At 41.5% G+C, this 22,528-nt stretch overlaps 1 protein-coding gene across 1 annotated transcript; it reads left to right on the top strand.

Moving 5' to 3' along the window:
* Positions 1-17,498: 17,498 nt before the first annotated feature.
* On the top strand, positions 17,499-22,219 carry LOC147418022 (pentatricopeptide repeat-containing protein At3g09040, mitochondrial-like). Its single transcript, XM_086506737.1, has one exon. It carries the CDS (start codon positions 17,914-17,916, stop codon positions 20,461-20,463), a length of 2,550 nt encoding a protein of 849 aa, XP_086362863.1. The 5' UTR covers positions 17,499-17,913; the 3' UTR covers positions 20,464-22,219.
* The last annotated feature ends 309 nt before the right edge of the window (positions 22,220-22,528 follow it).

The following is a 22,528-nucleotide window of genomic DNA, read 5'->3' as shown; positions in this document are numbered from 1 at the left end:
GATGGAGCAAGAGCACTCTTCAATTGCACAAATGAGAGAATGAGTGATTTTTAGGTTTAGGTGACTTTCATATGAGCTCACCCATTGGGCGCCCATGCTTAGCCAACTAACCCTTGAATGTTCCAGTTAGAGTGCGCCTCTCATCGGCGATCACTCTTACCCTTTTTCTATTGGACCGACAAGCCCGACCCATGACTACTAGAAGTGGACGCGGATGGTTAACAACAGCAGTCATGTTTGACTTGAACACCACAAGCACCTTGGTCATCAAGCACCTCAAGCACCTTAGTCAACTTAAGCATGAAAAGCACCTTGGTCATCAAGCACCTCAAGCATAGGCCTAGCTTGCCTAAGGTCTAAAGTACCTAAAGGTCCTAGGTCTAAGGACTTTTAACACTAATCTTCAGAGGTCTTTAATGAAGCTAACCCTAAGGGATTTTAAGCTCCATTATCTGCTCATTGCTCTTTGGTAGACTATCTCCTTTTTGGACCCTCAATGAGATGTAGCCTTCTCTACCTTTGATCCCATGCTGAGATAGATCTAAAAGCACATATCTACATTCTAACTCTTGTTCCCATTCATTTTCCCACCTTAAATGGTCAGTTTAATAGAAGAAAATCATTTGGGATAGGTAGATATTAGATTTTATAACATTACCTCTCTTTTGAAACCATAGTCGTCCTCGACTATGAGGTAGAGAAGATAAAGTCTTGATCACTATTCTATGTTTCTTAGTGGGTAGAGGATCCCTTTTTACCCTACGACATCATTCTAGAATGGATGACTAGTCCATTTGGTGCTTGGGAGACTTAGTTGCCGCAAGCATGTCTACTCTTTAGTCCATATCATACTCCCAAAGTAGAGTGACAAATTCTACTTGGTGTTTCGGAGCCATCAAAAACTTGATTCTAAGCATGCATACTACTTAAATTTATGCACAACCTATAAGACAAAAACATTGTTCATTTGAAAAGCATTTACATTTGCTCACTCTAGTGAACCATTGTAAGCATTGATAAGGTTCATGCTATCCTTAAGTTGTGTTCCTTGCGTCCATCTAGCATCTTCAAAAGGATAAACTTTGAACTTAATAAGATACCGACGGATAATCTTACCATGTCTTAGTACCTGTCTTCATGTAGAAGGATGGATTTGGGCTAGAGCACCTCTTCTTGATCTCTGATCTCGAGCGGGTCCTCAATTATTGGTTCTCTTTATGGCTCTCCTTTGTAAGGCTTAAGTAGGCTCACATGAAAAGCATTGTGTATGAGCCAATGATTAGGCAACTTTAGTTGATAGGCCATCTCGTTGATTGGTTTTAAGATTTAAAAAGGACCATAGTATCTTTTTGCTAGCTTAACATAATACTTTTGGTGGCCCGTAGGATTTTTCCGCGTAGTTTTCCTCAATCAAGCCTTGGGACATTTGAGTAGGACCCAATCATTTTTCTTGAAAGTTAAGTCCCTCCTGTGCTAGCAGCAGCTATTTGCCTTTGTTGAGAGATGGATATAGCCTCCTTAGTATTTTGAAAAGATTCTTGTAGGTCTCGGCTATACTCATCAACCACAAAGATCATCCCATGTACCTTAAGTAGCAAGGGAATTTTAGGTCTTCCCTCAATGATCTCAAAAGGTGCCTTCTCTGTAGTAGTATGGACACTGTTATTGTGCGCATACTCTACAAGGGGTAGGTACTTCTCTCTTTGTGAGTGTTGATCTACTTTCGTAACATAGGTTTTGAGTAGATCTAGAATTGTAAGGTTAGCTATTTCACTTTGGCTATCCGTTTGTGGGTGATAGGCTGAAGAGAAACTTAACCTTGTTCCCATATTTTCAAAGAGACCTTTCAAGAAATTACTGGTCATTCTAGGATCTCTATCTGGCACGATGGATGTTGGCAAGCCACGGTGTTTGAAAATATGGGATATGAAGAGGGTTGCCATTTGATATGAAGAGGGTTGCCATTTGATATGCCTTAATAGTCTTTTTGACAGGTATAAAGTGCGCTTGTTTGCTAAACTTGTCGACTATTGTCCATATTCCTGTATTCCCATGGGTATACTTGGGTAATCCAAAGATAAAATCCATGGATATGCTCTCTTATGGTGAATTAGGAATTGGCAATGGTTGGAGTAATCCAGGTTGCTTCCCTTTATCATACTTGGTCTTTTGGTATACCACACATTTTGAAACATGCTCTTGTATGTCTACTTTCATGGTAGGCCAATAGAAATACGTCTCTACTCCTTGAAGAGTAGGTTAAATCCCTCTATGCCCCGCATAGGGAGGAACATGGGATTCATACATTACTTTCTCACAAAGGGAGTTAGTAACACATAGCCTATTGCCATGGAGAAGATAACCATCTTGCAAGGTGTATGGTTCTTCTTTCTTCCCTAAGGCAAGGGCTGAAATTATATCCTTGAAATCAGGATCAGTAGCATACTCATCTATAATAGAAGATAGATCATTGTGAGTTGCTATAGACACTGCATTTTCTCTTGGTCATCATGATAGTGCATCGGCCACTTATTATGCTTATCAGCAATATGAGCAATATGAAAATTAAATAAAAAATAAAAAATTTCCCTCTCATTTGTTTGTCAAAAAGCTTGGTTTGCGTCATGAAGTACTTAAGACTTTGGTGATCCGTTTGTAGGATGAATGGAGTCCCCAAAAGATAATTCTTCCATGTGTCAAGGGCATGTAGAACATTTAGTAGCTCTTTTCCATATATGCCCAACACTCAGTCTTTGACTCTCGTATGTTATGGCAGCATTCCCTTCTTGAAGCAATACTGCTCCACGGCAATCTCCACAAGCATCACATTGGACCTCAAATGGCTTTGAGAGATCCACTAGTGTAGGCACAAGTTGAGAGGTAAGATTCTCTTTGAGCTTCTCAAAAACATTTTACTCTTTTGCAGCCCATGTATACTTAGCGTTCAGTTTTGTTAAGTCATGTAATGGTCCTACTATTTGCAATAATTTTTCTATGAGGCATCTATAGTATGCACATATACCACTAAAGCTTTGTAGCTCATGTAGATTCCTTGTATTAGGCCATCCTTTTATTACCTCTAACTTTATTGGATCCATACGGATACCATCTTGAGAGATAATGTGACCTAAGTATTGAATCTCTTGAAGGAAAAAGTCACTCTTCCTTTGATTAATGAGAAGTTTATTCTCCCTCAAAGCTTGAAAGATTACATGGAGTTGTTGCTTGTGCTCCTCAAGAGATTTGGAGTAGATGATAATATCATTGAAGAACACTCTAGTAAACTTGCGGTGGGGTTTAAAAATTTTCTCCATTAAGCGGTTGAATGTGTCCGGAGCATTTGTTGAGTCAAATAGCATGACAAGATATTCATAAAAACCAAATGTTGTACAAAAGGTGGTCTTTACAATATCTTCATTGACTATCCTTATTTGATGGTAGCCACTTTTAAGCTCAATCCTATTGAAGTAGGTAGAGCCTTGTAGCTTATCAAAGAGATCTTCTACCCATGGCACGGGAAATCTGTTTTTTGATAGTGATCATATTTAGTGCTCTATAGTCAACACACATACGATATGTGTTGTCTTTCTTTTGCACTAAAAGGACTGGTGAACAAAAGGGAAAGGAGCTAGGCCTCACCATTCCCTTATCCACAAGTTCATGTACTTGCCTCATAATCTCCTCTTGTTGAGCTTGGGAAACTCGATAAGGAGGCTTTTTAGGCGGTTGGCTCCCAAGTAGAAGCTCTATTCTATGGTCATCATTTGGAGGTAACTCTCCAGGGATGTCATCGATAAAAACATCTTGGAATCTATTTAGGAAATTAGACAACTTTAATTTCTCTTGACTCCTACCATTTCCATTGGATAAAACATTAAGATCATTTATGGACTCTTTAACAAAAATCATGTATGCAACTGAGCTTTTCATTGACTTATCAAAAGCAAGCGTATTTACAAGGTGTGTAATACGACCTGACTCATAAGCATCTATGTACATGTTCTTTTCCCTGTAGATGAAATAAATTCTCCTTTCAAGGAAATTCATATTGGCAGCCATGCGGTTGAACCATAGTGCCCCTAGGATAACATCCTCATACTTGAGAGGGGAGATGAAAAAGTCTTCTTTGTCAACATAGTCTTGGACATGAAGCTTCAATTTCCCAGTAAAGGGAGTAAATGTGGCTTCTTGTCCCTTGAAAGCTCCATCAACCAAAAAGGTGTCGCCCATCTCATGAGCTTGTATGCCTAACTTAGTAGCCAACTCCATTGATATGAAGTTGTGAGTAGAGCCAGGGTCAAAAAGAATAAAGGTATCACGCTCTCTCACCTTTCCCCAAGCATAGGAAAGGGACGATTCTTTGCAATAAGTATCCTCTTTTGGAGATTCAACCATGGAAGCTCTAGGAGTCTCATTGCATGAATTTCTTTTGGGGCAAGAACGATAGCCATGTCCTTGCTCTTCACACTTGAAACATTTGTGGTCTTTGCGAGAAGCCTCTAACTATTCAGAAGAGGGTTTGTTTTTACCTTTGTAAACTCCTTTCTGCTTGTTGTTGTTGTTGTTGTTGCTAGAATTGCCTTGGGAAGAGTTTTGAGCATTGTTCTTCCCTCTAGGTCCATTTCGGTCTCTAGTTTCCATGGGATTAAAATTCCTTGTAGCCCCTTGATGGAAATTGATTCGTGAAGCGACCATAGTATGGTGAATCACTTCAATGATGGTCCTAGGCCTTTGAGAGTTGACATACTCGGTCATATCTTCATGTAGTCCCGCACAAAATTGTTGCTTTTGTTCGACAAACTCTATCTTTTGGTAGATTGTAGCTTTGAGATATAAATCCCAAAACTTGTCCACATACTTGTAGATAGACTCATTGGGAGATAGCTTCAAACTTTGCCATTTGGTAAGCACTTTGTCTTTGGCATCGCTTGCAAGATTGCTTCATTAGGAAAACTTGTAAAGTTTTCCATGTCTTTGGAGCTTCACCATTACCTCGTAGACTAGCCCACCATTGTCGGGTAGAATTTTGAAAATGCATAGCTACATGACGTAGCTTGGAGGACTCCGTGAAGCCCTCATCTCCAAAAGCCGCATCAAATTGTTGGATGAAGACCAAAACTTTGTTTGTAGCACCAAAGGTGCCATCATAGGTGAGAAAAGAGATGCTCTTTCCTCCCTCCTTGAACTTCTTAAGCTTGTACGACCTTCTCCAAGCAGCATAGGATTTGCGACATCCTCTCCTCTTGTACTCTCTAGGAGAAAAATCACCGCTTTCATTGGAAGAGGAGGAAGGTGATAAAGATGACCTCTTTCGCGCCTTTTTCTTCTTTTGATTCCTCTCTTCCTTCTCAGAATGACGAGGAGAAGGACTATATGACGATCTTTTCCTCTTGGGAGGAGCTGGGGATCGTCAAGACCACTGTCTTTGCAGAGCCACATCTTCCGAAAAACTTGGAGATTCACTTCTTTCTCTTCAATAGATTCCTTCTCTTCTCTCATTGGAGAGAGTCTTCTTTTGGAAGTATCTATAAGAGGCTTCCTAAGCTCCCTCTCTTGTTGGGGAGTTTGGAAAATCCCATGTGTGCAAAGTTGTTGGCAACTTCTGCTTGTAAAGTGGGGTTGCCCATGGCTTGTTGCAACCTAGTGACAAGATAGTTCACAAACACGGGGGCATCATTAGTAGCACCTTGATGTGCAAAATCAAAGCTGTCAATATTCATTCTACTCTCTTTATTATTGTCAGCCATGCTAACTAAATTTATATATATGCTACTTTGTGCTTTGGCAACCTCAAAACTTTAGTTGCTACTCTTCTTAACGTTTAAAAATTAGCTCTCAAGGAGTCACAGCCATGGTTTAGAGAGTGTTGATTGCAAAGAGTAGTGGAGAGGGTCTAACAGTGCTCGGCTGATTATGGTTCTTGTTGAGCTTGCTAGTAGATCAATAATAGTTAAGCCAAAGGCAAGCCCCGAAAGACTCCATTATTAAGTCTATAGTTGCCAACGGTGTACCTCAAACTTAGTTCATTCCAACCGGGATAATAAATCCCTATCCCACTTACCCTCTTGCAATGAACAACTCCAACCTTTCATAAAAAACTTACGGACCTTTCTTCTTAAGCAAGAAAAGAGAAACCAATAGCTCTGATACCAATGTAACGAAATAAGACTAATAACATTGATTGTAGCGGAATTAAAGTAACAGTGGTGAGAATTTCCTTGCGAGGATTCTTAATGAATATAAGGAAAGTACTTGATTGAAGGTAGCAAAACAAACATTATACCTAGCTAGCTTGGCATGAACAATACTTGCAAGAGAGAGAGAAGGAATTAGAGAAATTAACAACAATATTGAAATATGTATGCAATACTATGAGGATATATTGAACATCAAAGCAAAGGAATAAAGTTATGGATCTTTCGTTGAGTGCAGTTGATCCATGTATTGAGATATCCAGTGCTGCAAGGATGGATCAAATATTTGATTTTACAGAACTTAAATGGGCAATAAAAGAGTTGCATAATGACAAGACTCCATGCATATGTATAGCATATTGAATTGAGTTCTTGATCACCAAATTGATCAACCGCTTATGGATACCTCAATACATGGTTGAAATAGGGCACCGTTAAGTGATCCCAAAACAATTATTATGCATTGCCTTGTCTCATTGGAGGTACATCACCATGATGGGGATTTTATATAAAACATTGGCAAAGGCCATTGGAATAAGGATCATTCCTTTTTGAGAAAACTCATACATAAAATTTGCTCAGTACGGATTCATTGGAGGGGAAGATCTATCTCTAATTATGTTTTGATAGCCACATTTGCTCAATCCGGATTCATTGGGGGGGGGGGGGGGGGGGGGGGGGGGGGGGGGTAATATTTTGATAGCCACATTGGGTATGGACTATGCTCAAACATCCAAGTAAATACTTATCTCGCTTTAGTTAGACTTTGCCAAAGCATTTTGTATTGTGCAATGGACTTTATTGCTGCTATTATGAAATTGATGGGTTTTGGTCCTAGAATCTCTAAATGCATTTGTTTGTTGGGACAAGGGGCCATATCTAGAGTTATGATCAATGGTAGGCTATCGGGACTTATAAGTATTGCTAGATAAGGCGAGCATGACTGCCTTCTATTCTTTACTATTGTGACACACCCCGTCTTTTCCTTCCAGGACTTGCAAGCTCATCATGGTAACATTACTCATTTGAGGGTTGGCTCTAAAGATATAACAGGCTTAGGCTTGCAATTGATAATGTGACCTAATAATGCCAACATTGGGAAATGTATGGGCTACATGAGATTCTTTTGTTGGACTGTGGGCTGCAGACAACTCGATACTTTTTATTTCATTGATTTTGAAATTTCTTTGAGGAAAACAAAAATCTACTACATGGTTGTATGAAGCTTGTGTTCCTAAACAAACTAGATGTTTGAATCTTAAGACATCATCCACTTATTAAAAGTGTACAGCCTAATAGGGTTGTTCAACCCTTTCACATTAAAACATGTAATTCTCATTAGGCTGTATTTTGAACAATCAGTGTATCTTTATCATTATCCACATCATTCATGTAGACTTCTAGTTGGAAACCATGCTTGTCAGCTCCACCCATGAAAACCTCAACACTATCACACACAACTCTGCACACAAGTTTGAGAAAATGAAACCTTTATTCGTTCCCACACACACTCAAAAACAACAAGGAAGAGTGATGAGACTGCATAGGAGCACTCAAAGCATTGATATTTGAACTAAGAAAGCACCCCCCAGCTCATTTTTTGCTACTTTTGACCCACTTTTTAATCATTTTTAGGCCATCTTCTTGCTATTTTTGGTAGTTTTCCACCATGAAGTAACATTTGTTGAGCTAAAGAATTCATGGCAGGCATGAAGTTCCAAATCATATTTCAGCTCTAAAGGCATAGAAACATGCATGGGTACACTTTCAATAGCCTCTAGTGGCATCGCTTACAAGCCTTGTGCCAATTTCTACATATAGTCAACAACCACACATGATGAACTTTCAAGGCGATATGCCAACTTGGTCAAATTTCACACCACTTACGTACATTAGAGAATCATTTTTCACATGTTTTAAAGCACCCCAAGAAAAAAGGCACCGCATCTAGGGACCCAACTCGCAAAAAACAGGATGACCATCTCATAAATCAGAGAGCCTATAAGAGGAGGTGGACATTGACATACATGTTTCTCATAGGCTGACATGGGGGGCACATAGTCCACACATGCATTGTTTTTTGAAACTTTGAGTCTCTGATTTACATGCATACAACCTAGTTGTCTTACTAATAGATACAAGTTTATAGATTTTGCTAGATACAGGTCTATAAAGACAACTTTGACCCAATTTTCATATTTTCATTGAGATAATGTGTCATGGAAATTAATTTCTAACCTTCTAAAAGTTTTTTCCATCTTAAATTGGCCACTTAAGTCAAAGGAAAATAAAAGAGAACAAATGAAGTTGATTTAAGTGCTCATGGACCGGCTCAGTCAAAGGCTTGGGACCAAAAGGAGAGAAGTCCATAAAATAGCAATTAATTATTAGTTAATTATCTCAATCATACGTACATGTCAAGGAAGGATGAATATATCTTGAAAAGCCTTGATCAAAGATACAAGGCAAAGAAGATGACTTAGAGCAATTATAGGAGTTTAAAAATAAAAAGTAGATGTGCTAAGTTCAAGTCATTAGAATAGCTCTCAAGACTCCAAGTATGAAGTCTAGGAAGCCTTAGATAAATTTCTAACTTGCCACAAATTGTCTAAACTTAGTAGGTTTTGGAAGCAGCTTGATGGAACCTCCAAAGCACTGTGTTAAAGTTTCACCACAGGAGGTGAATTTTTAAAGGCCAATGTTGAGTTTTATATTTTTACCAAAGTCCATCCTAATTTAGTTGGTCCTAAATTAGCAGGTAGATTGTAGCCTAGGTCATTTTCATAAAGCCTCCAAGGTTTGTGCAAAGGTCTTGCACCCGAGCTAATTAATTAAAGAGTAAGAGTATGGTTTTTAATAAGTGAAAGAGAAAAGCTAAAGTCTTAGGTTAGATCGGTCCTTCCCCCATTTAGAAAGTTGACTCTAGTCCTTTTCTAAGCTTGGCTAAGCCACATGTCCAAAGTAACACATACTCGCTTTGTGTGAACTCAACAAGTGTGTGTGGTGTGTATACTTGCCAAGACAAGTCTGGAGGGGGGGGGTTTCAAGCATAGCAAGGTGGACAAGTGCATGAACATGCATTGCACATTGAGTGTTCACTTCTCATTGGCCAAGTGGTATGCATTCCATTTGAAGACTAGTTGAAAGTCTGAATGTGTATTAAAGCAAGGGCTCACTGGATTTTTTCTCTCTTGCTCCCTCATTCACACACTCTCAAGTGCAAGAGTGGCCAAGAAAAAACTCTCTCTCTCTCTCTCTCTCTCTCTCTCTCTCTCTCTCTCTCTCTCTCTCTCTCTCACTCACACACACACACACACACACACACACACACACACATCGGAGCTCTAGAGATGGACTTCATGCTCAAGCACTTGGCTATGGAGCAAATCCATAGCAAGTAAAAGCTTCTTCTTCTTCTTCTCTACTATTCTATTATGCTAAGCTATGCTTGCCCACAAGTAAGCGTATACAAAGTAAAGATTCTGTTGCTTGAAAAATACTTCTTTCACCCTCATTTATTTCTTATCCTGCAGTTCTTTCTCCTCGCTGGGGTGTTTAGGACTTGGGAAGGAGGGTTATACCATGGAATCTTGAAGGGGTAGAGAAACGGAGAGAGCTTTCTAGGGAGCTTTTTTTAAGAAAATAGATCGTTTGGAAAATCTTTTGGAGAAACTTTCTCTTTGTTCTTTGTGTTGGATTCCTTAATATTTTGCAAAAAGCTCCTTCCTCTAATTGCTGGATGATGATGTAGACCAGCTCTCCATAAGTGTGCCGCCACATTATGAGACACCATTATAGATTGGTGCTTGGGTCGTTAGAGGTTAGCCAAAGAAAATGCATGTTTGCATGTTTGAATTATTAAAGGAGGGGGTTGAGGGGAGAGACGTGCATAACAAGTCAACATAGAAAATCACACCTCAATTGTCATGTTGCCCAACTAGAAAGATAAGAGAACCTCTTTGACTGCAAGTTTACTGAGCATACGTACTCGAACACAAAAAAATTCACTTAATCATCAAAACAGACAGGTCCATATATCTCTCAAAATACACGGATAAGTTTATAGAAGTAGAAAAAATCCACTTATTTACAAGATCAGACTGCAATTGGAATAAGCACATCTCTTTGTTCAAAAGAATGTTAAAAGCACACAAGCTACTGGATATATGAGGACAAGTGTTTTTTTTTCAAATGCAAGAGAATTTACACGACTTTTGAGTGCACCGAGAAAGCGTTAGATTTTCCACAATGGAGTTTAACACGATCAAAGTACGAGCATCAAATTAGATTGTATCGGTCAAAACTTTAGTATTTGGTTCATTGCAGAGGCCAACCAAAGACAATGCTTTTCTGTTGGAGAGAGTTTGAGAGTAAGATTAGAGAAGAGAGGACGATATCAGATGTGATAAATGGAATTTTGCTAGTGGAAAGCACAAATATCAGCAAAGGGCAACCTCCAAAAAGTCTAATTTAACATTACCACTAAGGACCTCCACTCAATTACAAGAGCAAAGTAATTGAAAATAAGCATTCCTCTCTATTCAAAAGAATGCTAAAAGCAATCGTTCATAGAGATTTACAAAACTTAGCAATCCACACACTACGATCTTTGAAATATCTACTCCAAGTCAGTGTGGCTGGAGGATCTCACTCTCCAATGTTTAGATGTGGCTCCAACAATGATGCTACTCGTAGTGCACGATCCACCTCCTCTGCAAGTTTTCTATCTCGATCTTGAATCTCTCTCAACAGATGGGCTTGCATTTCAAGAACAGATCGCAGTTTGTTGGAGAATTCCTTGTTGCTCTCAAATATTGTCATCATTGGGTCCATCTAGCTCCTCAAAAAGCCATCGCTTCACAGTCACCTCTGTATTGTACGACAACATCGTTCTCATTCGAAACAAACCAATGCCCACATTCCATACCACCTGCACATCAAACGACAGTAAAAAAACTTTATCCATAAAAAGTGGCGGTGAAGTGTACCTCGCATAGGTGTCCCATCCACCTCTTTCGTCCAATCACTCTCCTTTAGTGAATCAACCCAGGCGTCGTCCGATGGTATGTCAATTGCCTCTGATGTCTAGGTGTGCTCTTTCCTCATTGCGGATACCAACATTGTGTGCATAGTTCTACTTTCCTTCTTGCATATTGATAGACAACCACGTTTATGTGGTCTTCATGCCATCCATCAGCATCATCAATATCACACACCATTCCATAATTATTTGATTGGCAGATGACTACGAACACACTTATGTCATTGGTTGTTGACAACGATGGACGGACAAGCTGTCCAAACCTGCATACTTTCATTCTATTCCAATTTGGCACATTAGGATCAAACAGCCCATACACAGGTGCATTGTTTGGCAAAAACAGAGTGCATGCGTTCATTGCAGAATCCATGATCAACCCATCACACAACGAACGAAGACATTTCTCCATGACGTGTGGCCTCATAGAGATTAGCAAGGCATTCTTCAAGTCATCCTCTGTCTTGTCCGAACCAAAATGCACAATCTGAATATGGTCGCCATCGCTCTTTGCAAAAACCCTTAAATAGATTAAGTTAGATTTTGAAACACACAGCAACTCCCATTCAAATTTGCCACTTATCGGGTGACGGGTATGCAACCAATGGCAGGTTTGAGACATGCAATAATCATGTTTCTAAACTCTTTTGCAAAATCTATCACCTCCTTTGTTGACATTCCACTTCTCTTTCCTCATCACCAAAAACGCACAAATTATAAGGCGAATAAAGAATGTTTACCATGTGACGTTCATCAACAATACTCACGTTTCTCCCTTTTACGAGCTGCTCCTTGCGAACCTGATGCCTCCCTGGATTGCTCCATTTGCAAAGAAGTATCATATAGGTTATTGAAAATTAACTCCAATGATGGGGATAGGTAGTATTAGGTCCTATTGAAGATATCAACTTTGATACCTGAGATGCGGATATTTGTGTATCTCTATCTGCTCTTTCCTCTCTATCCTTCACAACATTATTGTGTGCCTTCTCCTCATTTGGAGGAAAGTATCCCTCACTATACTCCAAGAACCAAGGAAAATCCTGGTAGACTCTGCTCCTAAAGTTGCAGGCTATCTGCATTGGGTTAAAAATATGCTCCACTATCCTTAAACTCAAAAGCTCTCACTTACCTTCAAATTTCCTAGATGCTTTGATAACATGTCCTGGCGTACTGTCACGTCTTCGTTGATGGGAAATTCTCCTCCAACATTTGCCCATGTAGTCATATAAGCCTCCATTTCTCTATCATCAATTTCTTGGTCGGAGTTGTCTTTCTCCTCCACAAATCTAGATGATGCTCCTTCTTGAACTTTCACTTTTCGTTTTGTTTTTTTTTAATAAAATTTTCAAATGTAATAGCAGGAGGAGGTGGCATTGCACTAGCTGGTATGCTCTTCGATTAAGTCACACTAGTAGATGTAGATATTTCTTTTGGTTCTTCCCTTGCAGTCTTTGTGACACACTAAGAAAAAAACAACATAGTATTGATCAGTCATCAAGCAAACTTTTGATAGTTGTTTCACATATTATACTCAAATACAATAAACTCCATAGTTTCTATAGAGATGAACTAAGAAATTACCAGATTGCTTTTCGGCCATGCAAGAAGGCTTTTCTATGCCTTCTTAAGAGTAGTCATTTCATTGTTCGTTGAAGGAACATGAGGTAGATGTGCATCCTTGCCATCATATACTTCCAACACTGCAACGAAGAAGCAGCCAAAAGGCAATCTCCTACCATGTAGCTTAGCTAGGTTTGAAGTCTTCTCTATTCGACATGTACCAGTTGCCGCTCCATTGTAAATGAACTCAACGTAAGCGCCAACATCAAATTTCTTGGCCATCTTTAGACCGAACTAAAAGCCGAGCTCAAATGCTTTGATCTGTAAAAAAGAAACATAGTTTTTTTCAGTTTTTCTTTATCTCTCCCTTGCTTTCGCTCCAATTCTATCCATCTTCCTCTATTTGTTCTCTATTACGCTCCTCCAAATTGATCTATCACTTTATTTATGTTCATGACTCAAACAACGCTACCTCCCTCGTTCTTTTCCTGCATCTCTAGCTCTCTATCTATCAATATTTTACCCTTGCTCCCTCCTTTAAACCCTTGTCTATCTTTTATTACAAAACCCCCTACTTATCCACCCTGTCGTTCTCTCCCTTTCTCTTACAACCACTCCCTTTGTGAATGTTTAATCGTAAATTAAATTTAAGAAATTATTTAAATCAAATAACTTGTTGTCTCTAAATCTCTATTACTCTCTTTCACCCCGCCTTTAACCCCATATAATTTTCTCTCATTCACCCTAACCTAGCACTCCCTTGCGTTTTTTCACAAGTGAGAGAGAGAGGGAGGGAGCGAGGGATGGTGGAAAGAAGATAGGTTAGGGTGAACGAGAGAAAAGGAAAGGAGGTACCTTGACTTTCTTGAATATCAATCTGAAACTCAATTTAAGCATTCACAAAACATAGCATCCAAATCCTATTTATAGGCATCCAACCTCCCCTCTTCTAGCTTCCCTTCTCCCTCGTTCATCATCCTCCCCAACGTTCATCTTCTTTCTCTACCTCTCACCTTCCTCCAATCCACCCTCTCTCCCTTTGCGTTGAAAAACTGAGCGCGCTAGAGAGAGAAGATGAACGTTGGGGAGGGGAGTTTGGGTAGGGTGAGCAAGAGATAAGGAATGAGGTACCTTGACTTTTTTGACTATCAATCACAAATTCAATTAACGTTTCCAAAAACTTATCACCCCAAGCCTATTTGTAGGCAACCAGCCTCCCCTCTGCTAACCTCCTTCACACCTCTCTACCTCTCACCTCCCTCCCTCCCACCCTCTCTCCCTCGCGTAGAAAAAAATGAGAGCTAGTTTTTTCCAACGCAAGGGAGAGAGGGTGGGAGGTGAGAGGTAGAGAGGTGAAGACAAACAATGGAAAAGGGTGCACGGGTTTTAATGGAAAAGTTTACCTTGACAGCTTTAGAACTTCACCAAATCAAATTCAAGTATTGAAAAAAATTTCAAACCCTATAGCCTTTTTATAGACACCAAAACCTAGTGAAAAATCGTATCTCCCTCTCTCTCACTCGTCATTGATCTCTCTCCCTCCTTCCCTCCCTCTCTTGTGCTCAACGCAAGCTGAGCGCTAGCCTTCCCTCCCTCTCTTGCGCTCAACGCAAGTTGAGCGCAATAGAGGGAGGGAAGGACGGAGAGAGAGCAATGACGAGTGAGAGAGAGGGAGATGTAATAGCAATCAATGTTAACCCTACGATGAGTGCAAGTGAGGGAGGGAGAGAGGTAGGGTGACTAAAGGAGTGGGAGAGAGAATAAATTACCTTCAACTTTAGGGTTGCCAAATAATCACTATGACAATGTTGACTATTGAGATACTTTTATATTCATCACAAAAGCAAGTGATTTTTAGGCATGCTCTTTAAAAGCAATTCTATCCTCTTGCTTTTTCTAATCTCTCTCTCTCTCTCTCTCTCTCTCTCTCCCTAACTCTCTCCCTCCCTCCCTCTCTCCCTTGCGCTCACCTTATCTTGAGCGCAGTGGAGAGAGGGAGGGAGGGAGAGAGTTAGTGTGTGTGTGTGTGTGTGTGTGTGTGTGTGTGTGTGTGTGTGTGTGTGAGAGAGAGAGAGAGAGAGAGAGAGAGAGAAGCAAGAAAAATTCTTTCTTCGAATGTTTTTTGATAGAAAATCTATCCTCTTTCTTGCTTTAAAAATATAAAGAACATTTTTGGGAAAGCCAATAGATAAATTTTGTCCTCTTTTGCTTTTGTTCTCTCTCTATCACTCACCCTAACTAACTCCCTCCCTCCCCAGGGTGAGTGAGAGAGAGTGATGGAAATAGAGTGAGATAGTCAAGGCTACATAGCAATTCGTCCACCCATTGACAATGCCCTTGCATTAGCTACCCCTTTATGTGATTATAGTAGCATGGGGTAAAACTAGTAGGACAATTTTCAGTGGAAACTATGTACAATCCCTAGAGAGGAGGCACCACATTTGGCATACATATCAACCAAGTTATTGCCAAGCAAGCCCTTGTCACGTAAGGGCATCATTTGGTGATCACTTTTCTTGTGCAATTTAAGCCTGATGTCTAGTTTATTTCTCTAAGAGTTGGACGTGCTTGTTTTTTGGGAATTATGAAATGCCCACGTCCAAAATGGATTACTAAATGCTTTGTTAACTCATGAATGTCTTGAATGAGCAAGAAAAAATGTACTAAGGCCACTTTTAGTCACAAAGCTAAGTACATGGTACCATTCATAGAAATGTTTAAGCTTGTCTGCTCCTAGCCTTATTTGCTATATTTGGGTGACAAATAGTTATCTAGCATGAATTAGGAAGAGATTATCTAGAAGAGAGGTAGCTTGGTTGATGTGCCAACACAACCTTCCTTATTCACTACGATGCTGCCTTGTGACAAAGCATTTCACAAATATTTGGGCTTCTTCCTGATTATGGATTGATTGCATTCCACAGGGATACGTCCTTTCCTATACCTTAAGTATTAGTTCTTGTTCTCCCCATCATTCAGAAGCAAGAATTGTTATCATGGTATGGTATGGTATGGTGTCATTGTTACACTAGGTCCCTGCCCACCATGGGCTTGTTGGGTGAGCACTTGTATTCATGTCACATTAGGCTATATGCAAAAATTGGCCTTCCCTTTCAACAAATAGCCGTGGCCATGCCGTACCTTCTATGTCTTTGGTGTCGAGGAGCGTGGTAGATCTCAAGAGCTCCCATGTGTGTTCATAGTGGCTTGCACATGTTGGCCAACACTTTCAAAAGATGGAGGGCTTGTGAGGTTGGCCATCTAACAAGGCCCTCAATCCCATATATTCTTTTTGGCAAACGAATGAGAACCATCCTCCTTGACTTAGTCGTCTTGTGCGTGCCCCAATTTGATACTAGCCTTTGAACCCTTGAGGAGCTTTTGTTCTCTAGGAGCCTTTTCCCCATGTGCATGATCATTGCATTTGCACATTATATAACACCATGTTCTTTGGTCCTTCTTTGTTGTTCGGTTGTGAGCTTCTTGCTCTCGTTGTTGGTGTATGCACACACACCATGAGAGAGAAAGACACACACACACACACAGAGGTGATTTCTTCTTTTGAATATATTTTCTATTGGAAAAACTTCTAAATGAGAGAGGTACACATAAATGTGGGTGTAATTAATATGCTTGCAAGACATGGAATACAATATATGAGCAAGATGTCCATGTTCTATTTGATTGAGATACATGTGAAGATCGTGACATGAGCTAGATCGCCAATTCACCTCAACCACTACCTAGTGTGACAAGAGGAACTCGAGGAGAAGGAAGCTCTTAGCTAGGATTGGCCTAGCACAAAATGTAACATTCTTTTTAAATGTGATGGAACTGATTTTGTATCAAGCTGCAAAGTGCTGCATTGGTTTGAGCACGTGAGTGTGAGGGCTTAAGGTATCATGATCAATCCTTAGATCCTCAATTCTCCTATTCCAACCAAAGTGCAACTTGTCTATGCCACGAGACTAAGTAGCACAAAGCAGTCAATGAAGGGGGGCGAAGGGATCTACGGCCTGGAAGTCCAAGGCGGCATCTCGAGGCAGACTAAACCCGGCAATGCAAATATCAAGGCGAAGGAAAGGCGGGCGTCGCAAAAATTAGGGTTGATTGGAGACCCTACCAGCCGGATTTGAGCCCACCATCTCATGGCCCAGATTTTGGGTCACTTGGGCTAACCACCTCACCCACGCGCACATTGTGTAACCCTCCTTGTTTTTATGATCTTTTATTGTAGATCAATATGTTGTCGAGGTTTAGGGGGTTTAAATTGGTGCCCGGGTTTAGTTTTAATGTGACATTTACGGTTGCGATCGCCCTGGTTTTCATGCGTGGACTTGTGGAACCTGGATCCCCTCACCACCCCTCATTGAATGCGTTGTGTTATTTAGTCATGAGGTTGTCCATGGGACAAGCTAGCTTGGGCCAACCTGGGGACTCAGTGACACGGACATTGAGGGGGTGGGATCTACGGTGGGATGAAGGAGAGCTGTAGATCGTGGCAAAGTAATTTCGAACGTGGCAAAGTAACCTCGTACCCGAGATTACTTCGCACCCAAGCCTCGAACCCTTGACCTCACCTTTGCGACTCCCATGTCCTATCCATGAGCACCCGCGCGTTTTTTGTTAGATAGTCTCACCTAGATCCCACGCCCCCATGCCCCTATCACTTAGTCCTGAGGTGACCTCACCTTTGCGACTCCCTTGTCCTATCCAGGAGCACCCGCGCGTTTTTTGTTCGATGGTCTCACCGTAGATCCCTCGCCCCCATGCCCCTGTCAATTAGTCCTGAGGTTGGGCTAGGTGTCGGCTCACATAAAGTCGCATATCAAATGACACTTCTTCTCATAATGTTTTGACATACCCAAGTAGAGACAGTATTGTCAGAGAGTCTATAGAGTACACATTACGCAGCGATGGGTTTTGACTGCATTTTCGTGCAGACCAGAACGCGAAGAGTTTTCTGCAGAAGAATATTGAAGACGAAGAAGAGGAGGAGGAGAAGGAAGAAATGCCCACTGTTTTTGGTACAGGAGGACATTCAATCACCTCTTTGCGATGAGTAGCATGATCAGGCTTTTAGCACACAGACATGGAAAGGCTTGAGTTTCACATAATATGAAATGTGGCAAGCCGCTTGAAGCTCTAAGCTTGTATTGTCAAATGCAAAACAAGGATAATTCATTTCTGGATGCACGCACCTTTGTAGCTGTTTTGAAGGCATGTGCGACCCTACGAGACTTGGAAATTGGTCGCAAAGTACATGCGCATGTTTCCGAATCGGGTCTCTTAAAGGGAAATAAATTCATAGCCAGCACCCTTGTGGATATGTATGCAAAGTGTAACTGTATTCCTGATGCAAAAAGAGTTTTTGATATGCTTGAAGATCGAGACGTAGTCTCCTGGACTGCCATAGTTGGGGCATGTGCTGAAAATGGCGATGCGGACGAAGCGCTTTTATATTTTGAGCAAATGCAGCATGTGGGTATATCCCCTAACACTATCTCATTTATTTGCAGTTTGAAAGCATGCACCTCTATACAACGAGATGCCAAAGGCCAAGAAATACACTGTGAAATTGAAAGGTTAGGATTGCTTGACAAAGATGTTAATCTGGGCAACTCTTTGGTAGACATGTATGCTAAGTGTGGTTGTTTATCAAAGGCACTCGAAGTCTTTGTCAGATTGCCAATGCGCGATGTGATTACATGGACAGCTCTTGTTGGAGGATACGTGGAATATTCTTGCGATGAGGAAGCACTGAAGTGTTTGGAAAGGATGAAGGCGAATAATGTTCGTGCAAATTTTGTCACGCTTGTTTGCGGCTTGAAAGCTTGCAGTAGTGTGAGAGCACTAGACAAGGGCAGAGAAATTCATGCCGAAATAGAGAAGCATGGATGGTTGGTAAGTGATGCTGCTGTTGGCAATGCTTTAATTGATATGTATGCCAAATGTGGCTCTCTTGCTAAGGCACACCAAGTGCTCGACACACTTCCAAAACAAAGCAATGTGTCATGGTCCACTTTGATCAATGGCTATACTGAGCATGGACTTGCTGATGAAGCACTTAATCTCTTTAGACAAATGTGTTCTGCGGGTGTTTCCCCGGATGCTGTGACATATGTTTGCTGTTTGAAAGCATGTGGAAGCACGGGAGCTTTGGCTGAAGGACAGGTTGTACATGCAGAGATTGAGAGAAAGGGTCTTTTACAAGATTCTGTTATTGGTAATGCTTTGGTTCATATGTATGGAAAGTGTGGCACAGTTGCAAAGGCAGAGGAGGTCTTTGAGCGGCTATCTGTGCATAATGTTGTCTCATGGAATGCATTACTTTCAGGATACCTTGAAGGAGGCCATGCAGAGGAAGCAATTCAATACCTTGACAAGATGCGCCTAGAAGGCATCTTCCCAGATGCAGTGACATTTGTCTGTGTTTTGAAAGCTTGTGGAGAAGTGGGTCTTATTGACAAGGGCTTAGAAATTCATGCCGAAATTGAAAGGCATAAATCTTTGGAAGGAAATGTAGGCATTGGAAACACATTAGTGGATATGTATGCTGGGTGTGGCTTGCTGAAGAGAGCACGGCAATTGTTTGACAGACTCCCAAGTAGAAATGTTATCTCTTGGAATGCTCTAATATCTGGCCATACTGAACAGGGAGATGATAATGAGGTTATCTGTTGTTTAGAACAGATGCAATCAGAGGGACCTTTTCCTGATATAATCACATATATGTGCACCTTAAAAGCATGTGGTGCCCTAGGTGCGAGAGAAAAAGTCAGGAGAATACACGAAGAGCTGGAAAGACGAAGTTTGCTAAATGGAAGCATTGATGTTAGCAACACCTTGATTGATAGTTATGCCAAATGTGGCTTGCTTAAAATGGCAAGCCATGTATTCAACACTCTAACAATCGCAGATTCTGTCTCATGGAATGTGCTGATTGCAGGGTATAATGAACATGGGCAACACGAAGAAGCAATCAAGTGCTTCACACGGATGCAATCTAGAGGTGCCTCTCCAGACCCTGTCACATTTATTTGCATTTTGAAAGCACTGGGGAGCATGGGTGTTGTAACACAAGGTGAAGAAATACATGCTGAAATTGAAAGGCAGGGGATGCTTCAGAGAGATGTTGTCATCAGCAGCACCTTGATAGATATGTATGCCAAGTGTGGGGCCATTGCAAAGGCACAAAGCGTGTTTGATAAGCTCAGAGTACCGGGTGTCATTTCTTGGACTGCTCTTATGTCAGGGTATGCCCAGCTTGGACAAAGCCAAGACGTATTTGCTCTTCTTGACAGAATGTTGGGAGAAAGGATTGAACCAGATATGGTCACATTTGTTATTGTTTTGAGCGTGTGCAGTCGCAATGGATTGTTTGATAAGAGTCAAATGTATTTTGAAGTGATGAGAGAACACTACGGTATTTTACCAAGTCTTGAACACCAGGCATGCTTAGTCAATGCTCTCGGGAGAGTAGGGGAGCTGGAGAAGGCTGTGGCTCTGATAAGGAAGTTTTCAGTTCGTCCAAACCTTGTAGCTTGGCATGTGGTATTAGCTTCCTGTAGAAGTTGGGGAAGTTTTAAGGTAGGGGAGCAAGCTTTTGAACAAGTCCTTCTTTTGGATAGGGACAATGCATTATCAGATGATGCTGGGGCAGTGTAATTTCAAACTCTGTGCAAGTGCAAAAGAGTCTCAACCGTTGGAGATCTGGATTCTGAGTGCATTGAGCTCTCCAAATGAAGCTGCTGTGCGGCTTCCTGTGAGTGCAACACTTGCTCAGCCAAGGTTGCCACTAGGGTCTTGCAGGCCGCTTGTGGTATTGCTCCCATCGTGGATATGGATTATGCTCGTCAAGATCCGGGTTGCGGGGGGGAGGGGGCAGTCCATCTGCACCGTTGATCGACTGTCCTTTACCAACCAGTCGCCAGAATATGGCGGCACTGCTGGTGGATTGCCAACAGCTCAGCATGCAGAAAAAATACAGTGGATCAGCCCATAAAGTGCTCACATGTCAGCACACGGAAGGAAAAGCACAGAAACTGGCAGCTAGTAATCGCATCAGCTGCAGAGAATTCCGACGAGTGACCTGGCGAACATCGAGCAGCTTGAAAATTTCAGCTGCTGACTTGGTGGAGATTGGCGTACTGTTACATACGCTGAGGTGGAACTCTCTGATTGGCAGAGCTGGAGAGTGTTCCAGGTGCTGACATGGCAAGCCCTGCAACTGTTTTCCGGCTGAGCTGGCGCAAATCGGTCAGCTGCTGGCTGGGATTCTGGATAGGAAACGCTCGTCATTAGACGGTGGCAATTAGCTGGTCCTCGACCTCCGACTTTGACGGTGACAGCAGAGGGCCTGTGCAGATGACATCTCAGCTTGGAGAATCTCCAGAGGTTGAAAGCAGCGTGTAAGTTTCCAACACATCACACAGGGAAGAAAAACAGTGAGGAGCAAGATAGTGGTGGGAGAGTGTCTGTACAGCTGACACCTCAGCTTGGAGAACGAAAATGATTACCCCCCCCCCCCCCTCCCCCGGACCCTTGACAGACGGGAAAGGTCATCGAATGACCTTTATGGTAGTTTGCGCTCTCACATGGCTTCCGGCTAACGTCAGTCACTACAGGTCGCACAAATTGCGGGGAAAGGTCAATCAATGTCCTTTCCCTACTCCTAGTACGGGGATTGGGAAGCAAAAGACAAAAGCAGAAATTGAAATGGATGAATTTGGAGTTTCTGGGAACCCCATTCCCCGTGGATGTGCGAAAGGTGGAAATGCTGACAGAGACACAGACGGTTAATTAATCGGTTAAAAGGTGGAGTGTTGTAACCATGATTTCTGAGGTGGGCATCCCCTTGGTGCTAGTCATGAGCCAATCTCTTGTTAAAGGCCAATCATACATGTATCAATACTCTTTCAGTTGAAGCCACAACAAGGGCATGTGGCTGGCTGTTTACATCCGGTAAACCAAGCCCCTATTCGAACCCCTTGGTGTGTGACGGGCCATGCTAAAATCTCCTCATTTACAACCTAGTCACAAACCGTCGTAGAAAGTTTTGCAAGAGACTCTCATAACATAGAGCTTCATTCAGTGTGGTGGCTCTAGAACCATATTTTCCTTACATGGAAGAATGAATATAGAGTCTACCCTACAGGACACAAGGGCTAGAGTACTAAAAGTGTCAGCCCCAATTGGACTATTTTTGCTCTTGGATGATGAGTTGAAGCTCTAGAACTGTCAGGTGTTAGATGAGGGACCACCTGAGGCATAATTGGAGGCATCCTGAAATTCGAGAACTCATTGATGAGAAACCATAAAGATTCTTTTGAAACCATTGTGCTTTGGCTTGAGGCTTTTGGCCAGCACTGTCACTAGTATGTCTCTTCACCTTTGTTCAATGGCATTGCTCTTCACACACGAAGACCAGCTCCTTTTTAATGGCAGGTAGCAAATTTGTGATAGTTTTGAGGAAGCACATCAAGCTCGAGTGGATACGGGCATTACTTAAGAAGGTAAATTCATACAGAGAAATGTCACTATATACTTGTACGCGAGAAGCACGAAAACTAACCGGAGAGATGTTGATGACATGCATGGTGCCAATCTCAAGCACGAGTGATCATTGCATTGCTCGTCATACTAGATATTTAAACCATTGAATAATCAGAGGCTTTCTCAGTTGTTCTAGCTAGAAGTACTCTTGCAATTACATCATTTGAACTGATTTATG

This window comes from Adiantum capillus-veneris, chromosome 30 (assembly GCF_014529385.1).
Source record: "Adiantum capillus-veneris isolate H3 chromosome 30, ASM1452938v2, whole genome shotgun sequence".
NCBI classification, from domain to species: Eukaryota; Viridiplantae; Streptophyta; class Polypodiopsida; order Polypodiales; family Pteridaceae; genus Adiantum; species Adiantum capillus-veneris.
Note: the sequence above shows the minus strand (reverse complement) of the source record. Positions and strands in the feature narration are given on the sequence as shown.

Coding starts and splice junctions, on each gene's coding strand:
- LOC147418022 (XM_086506737.1), top strand. CDS start 17,914: ATGAAATGTGGCAAGCCGCTTGAAGCTCTAAGCTTGTATTGTCAAATG.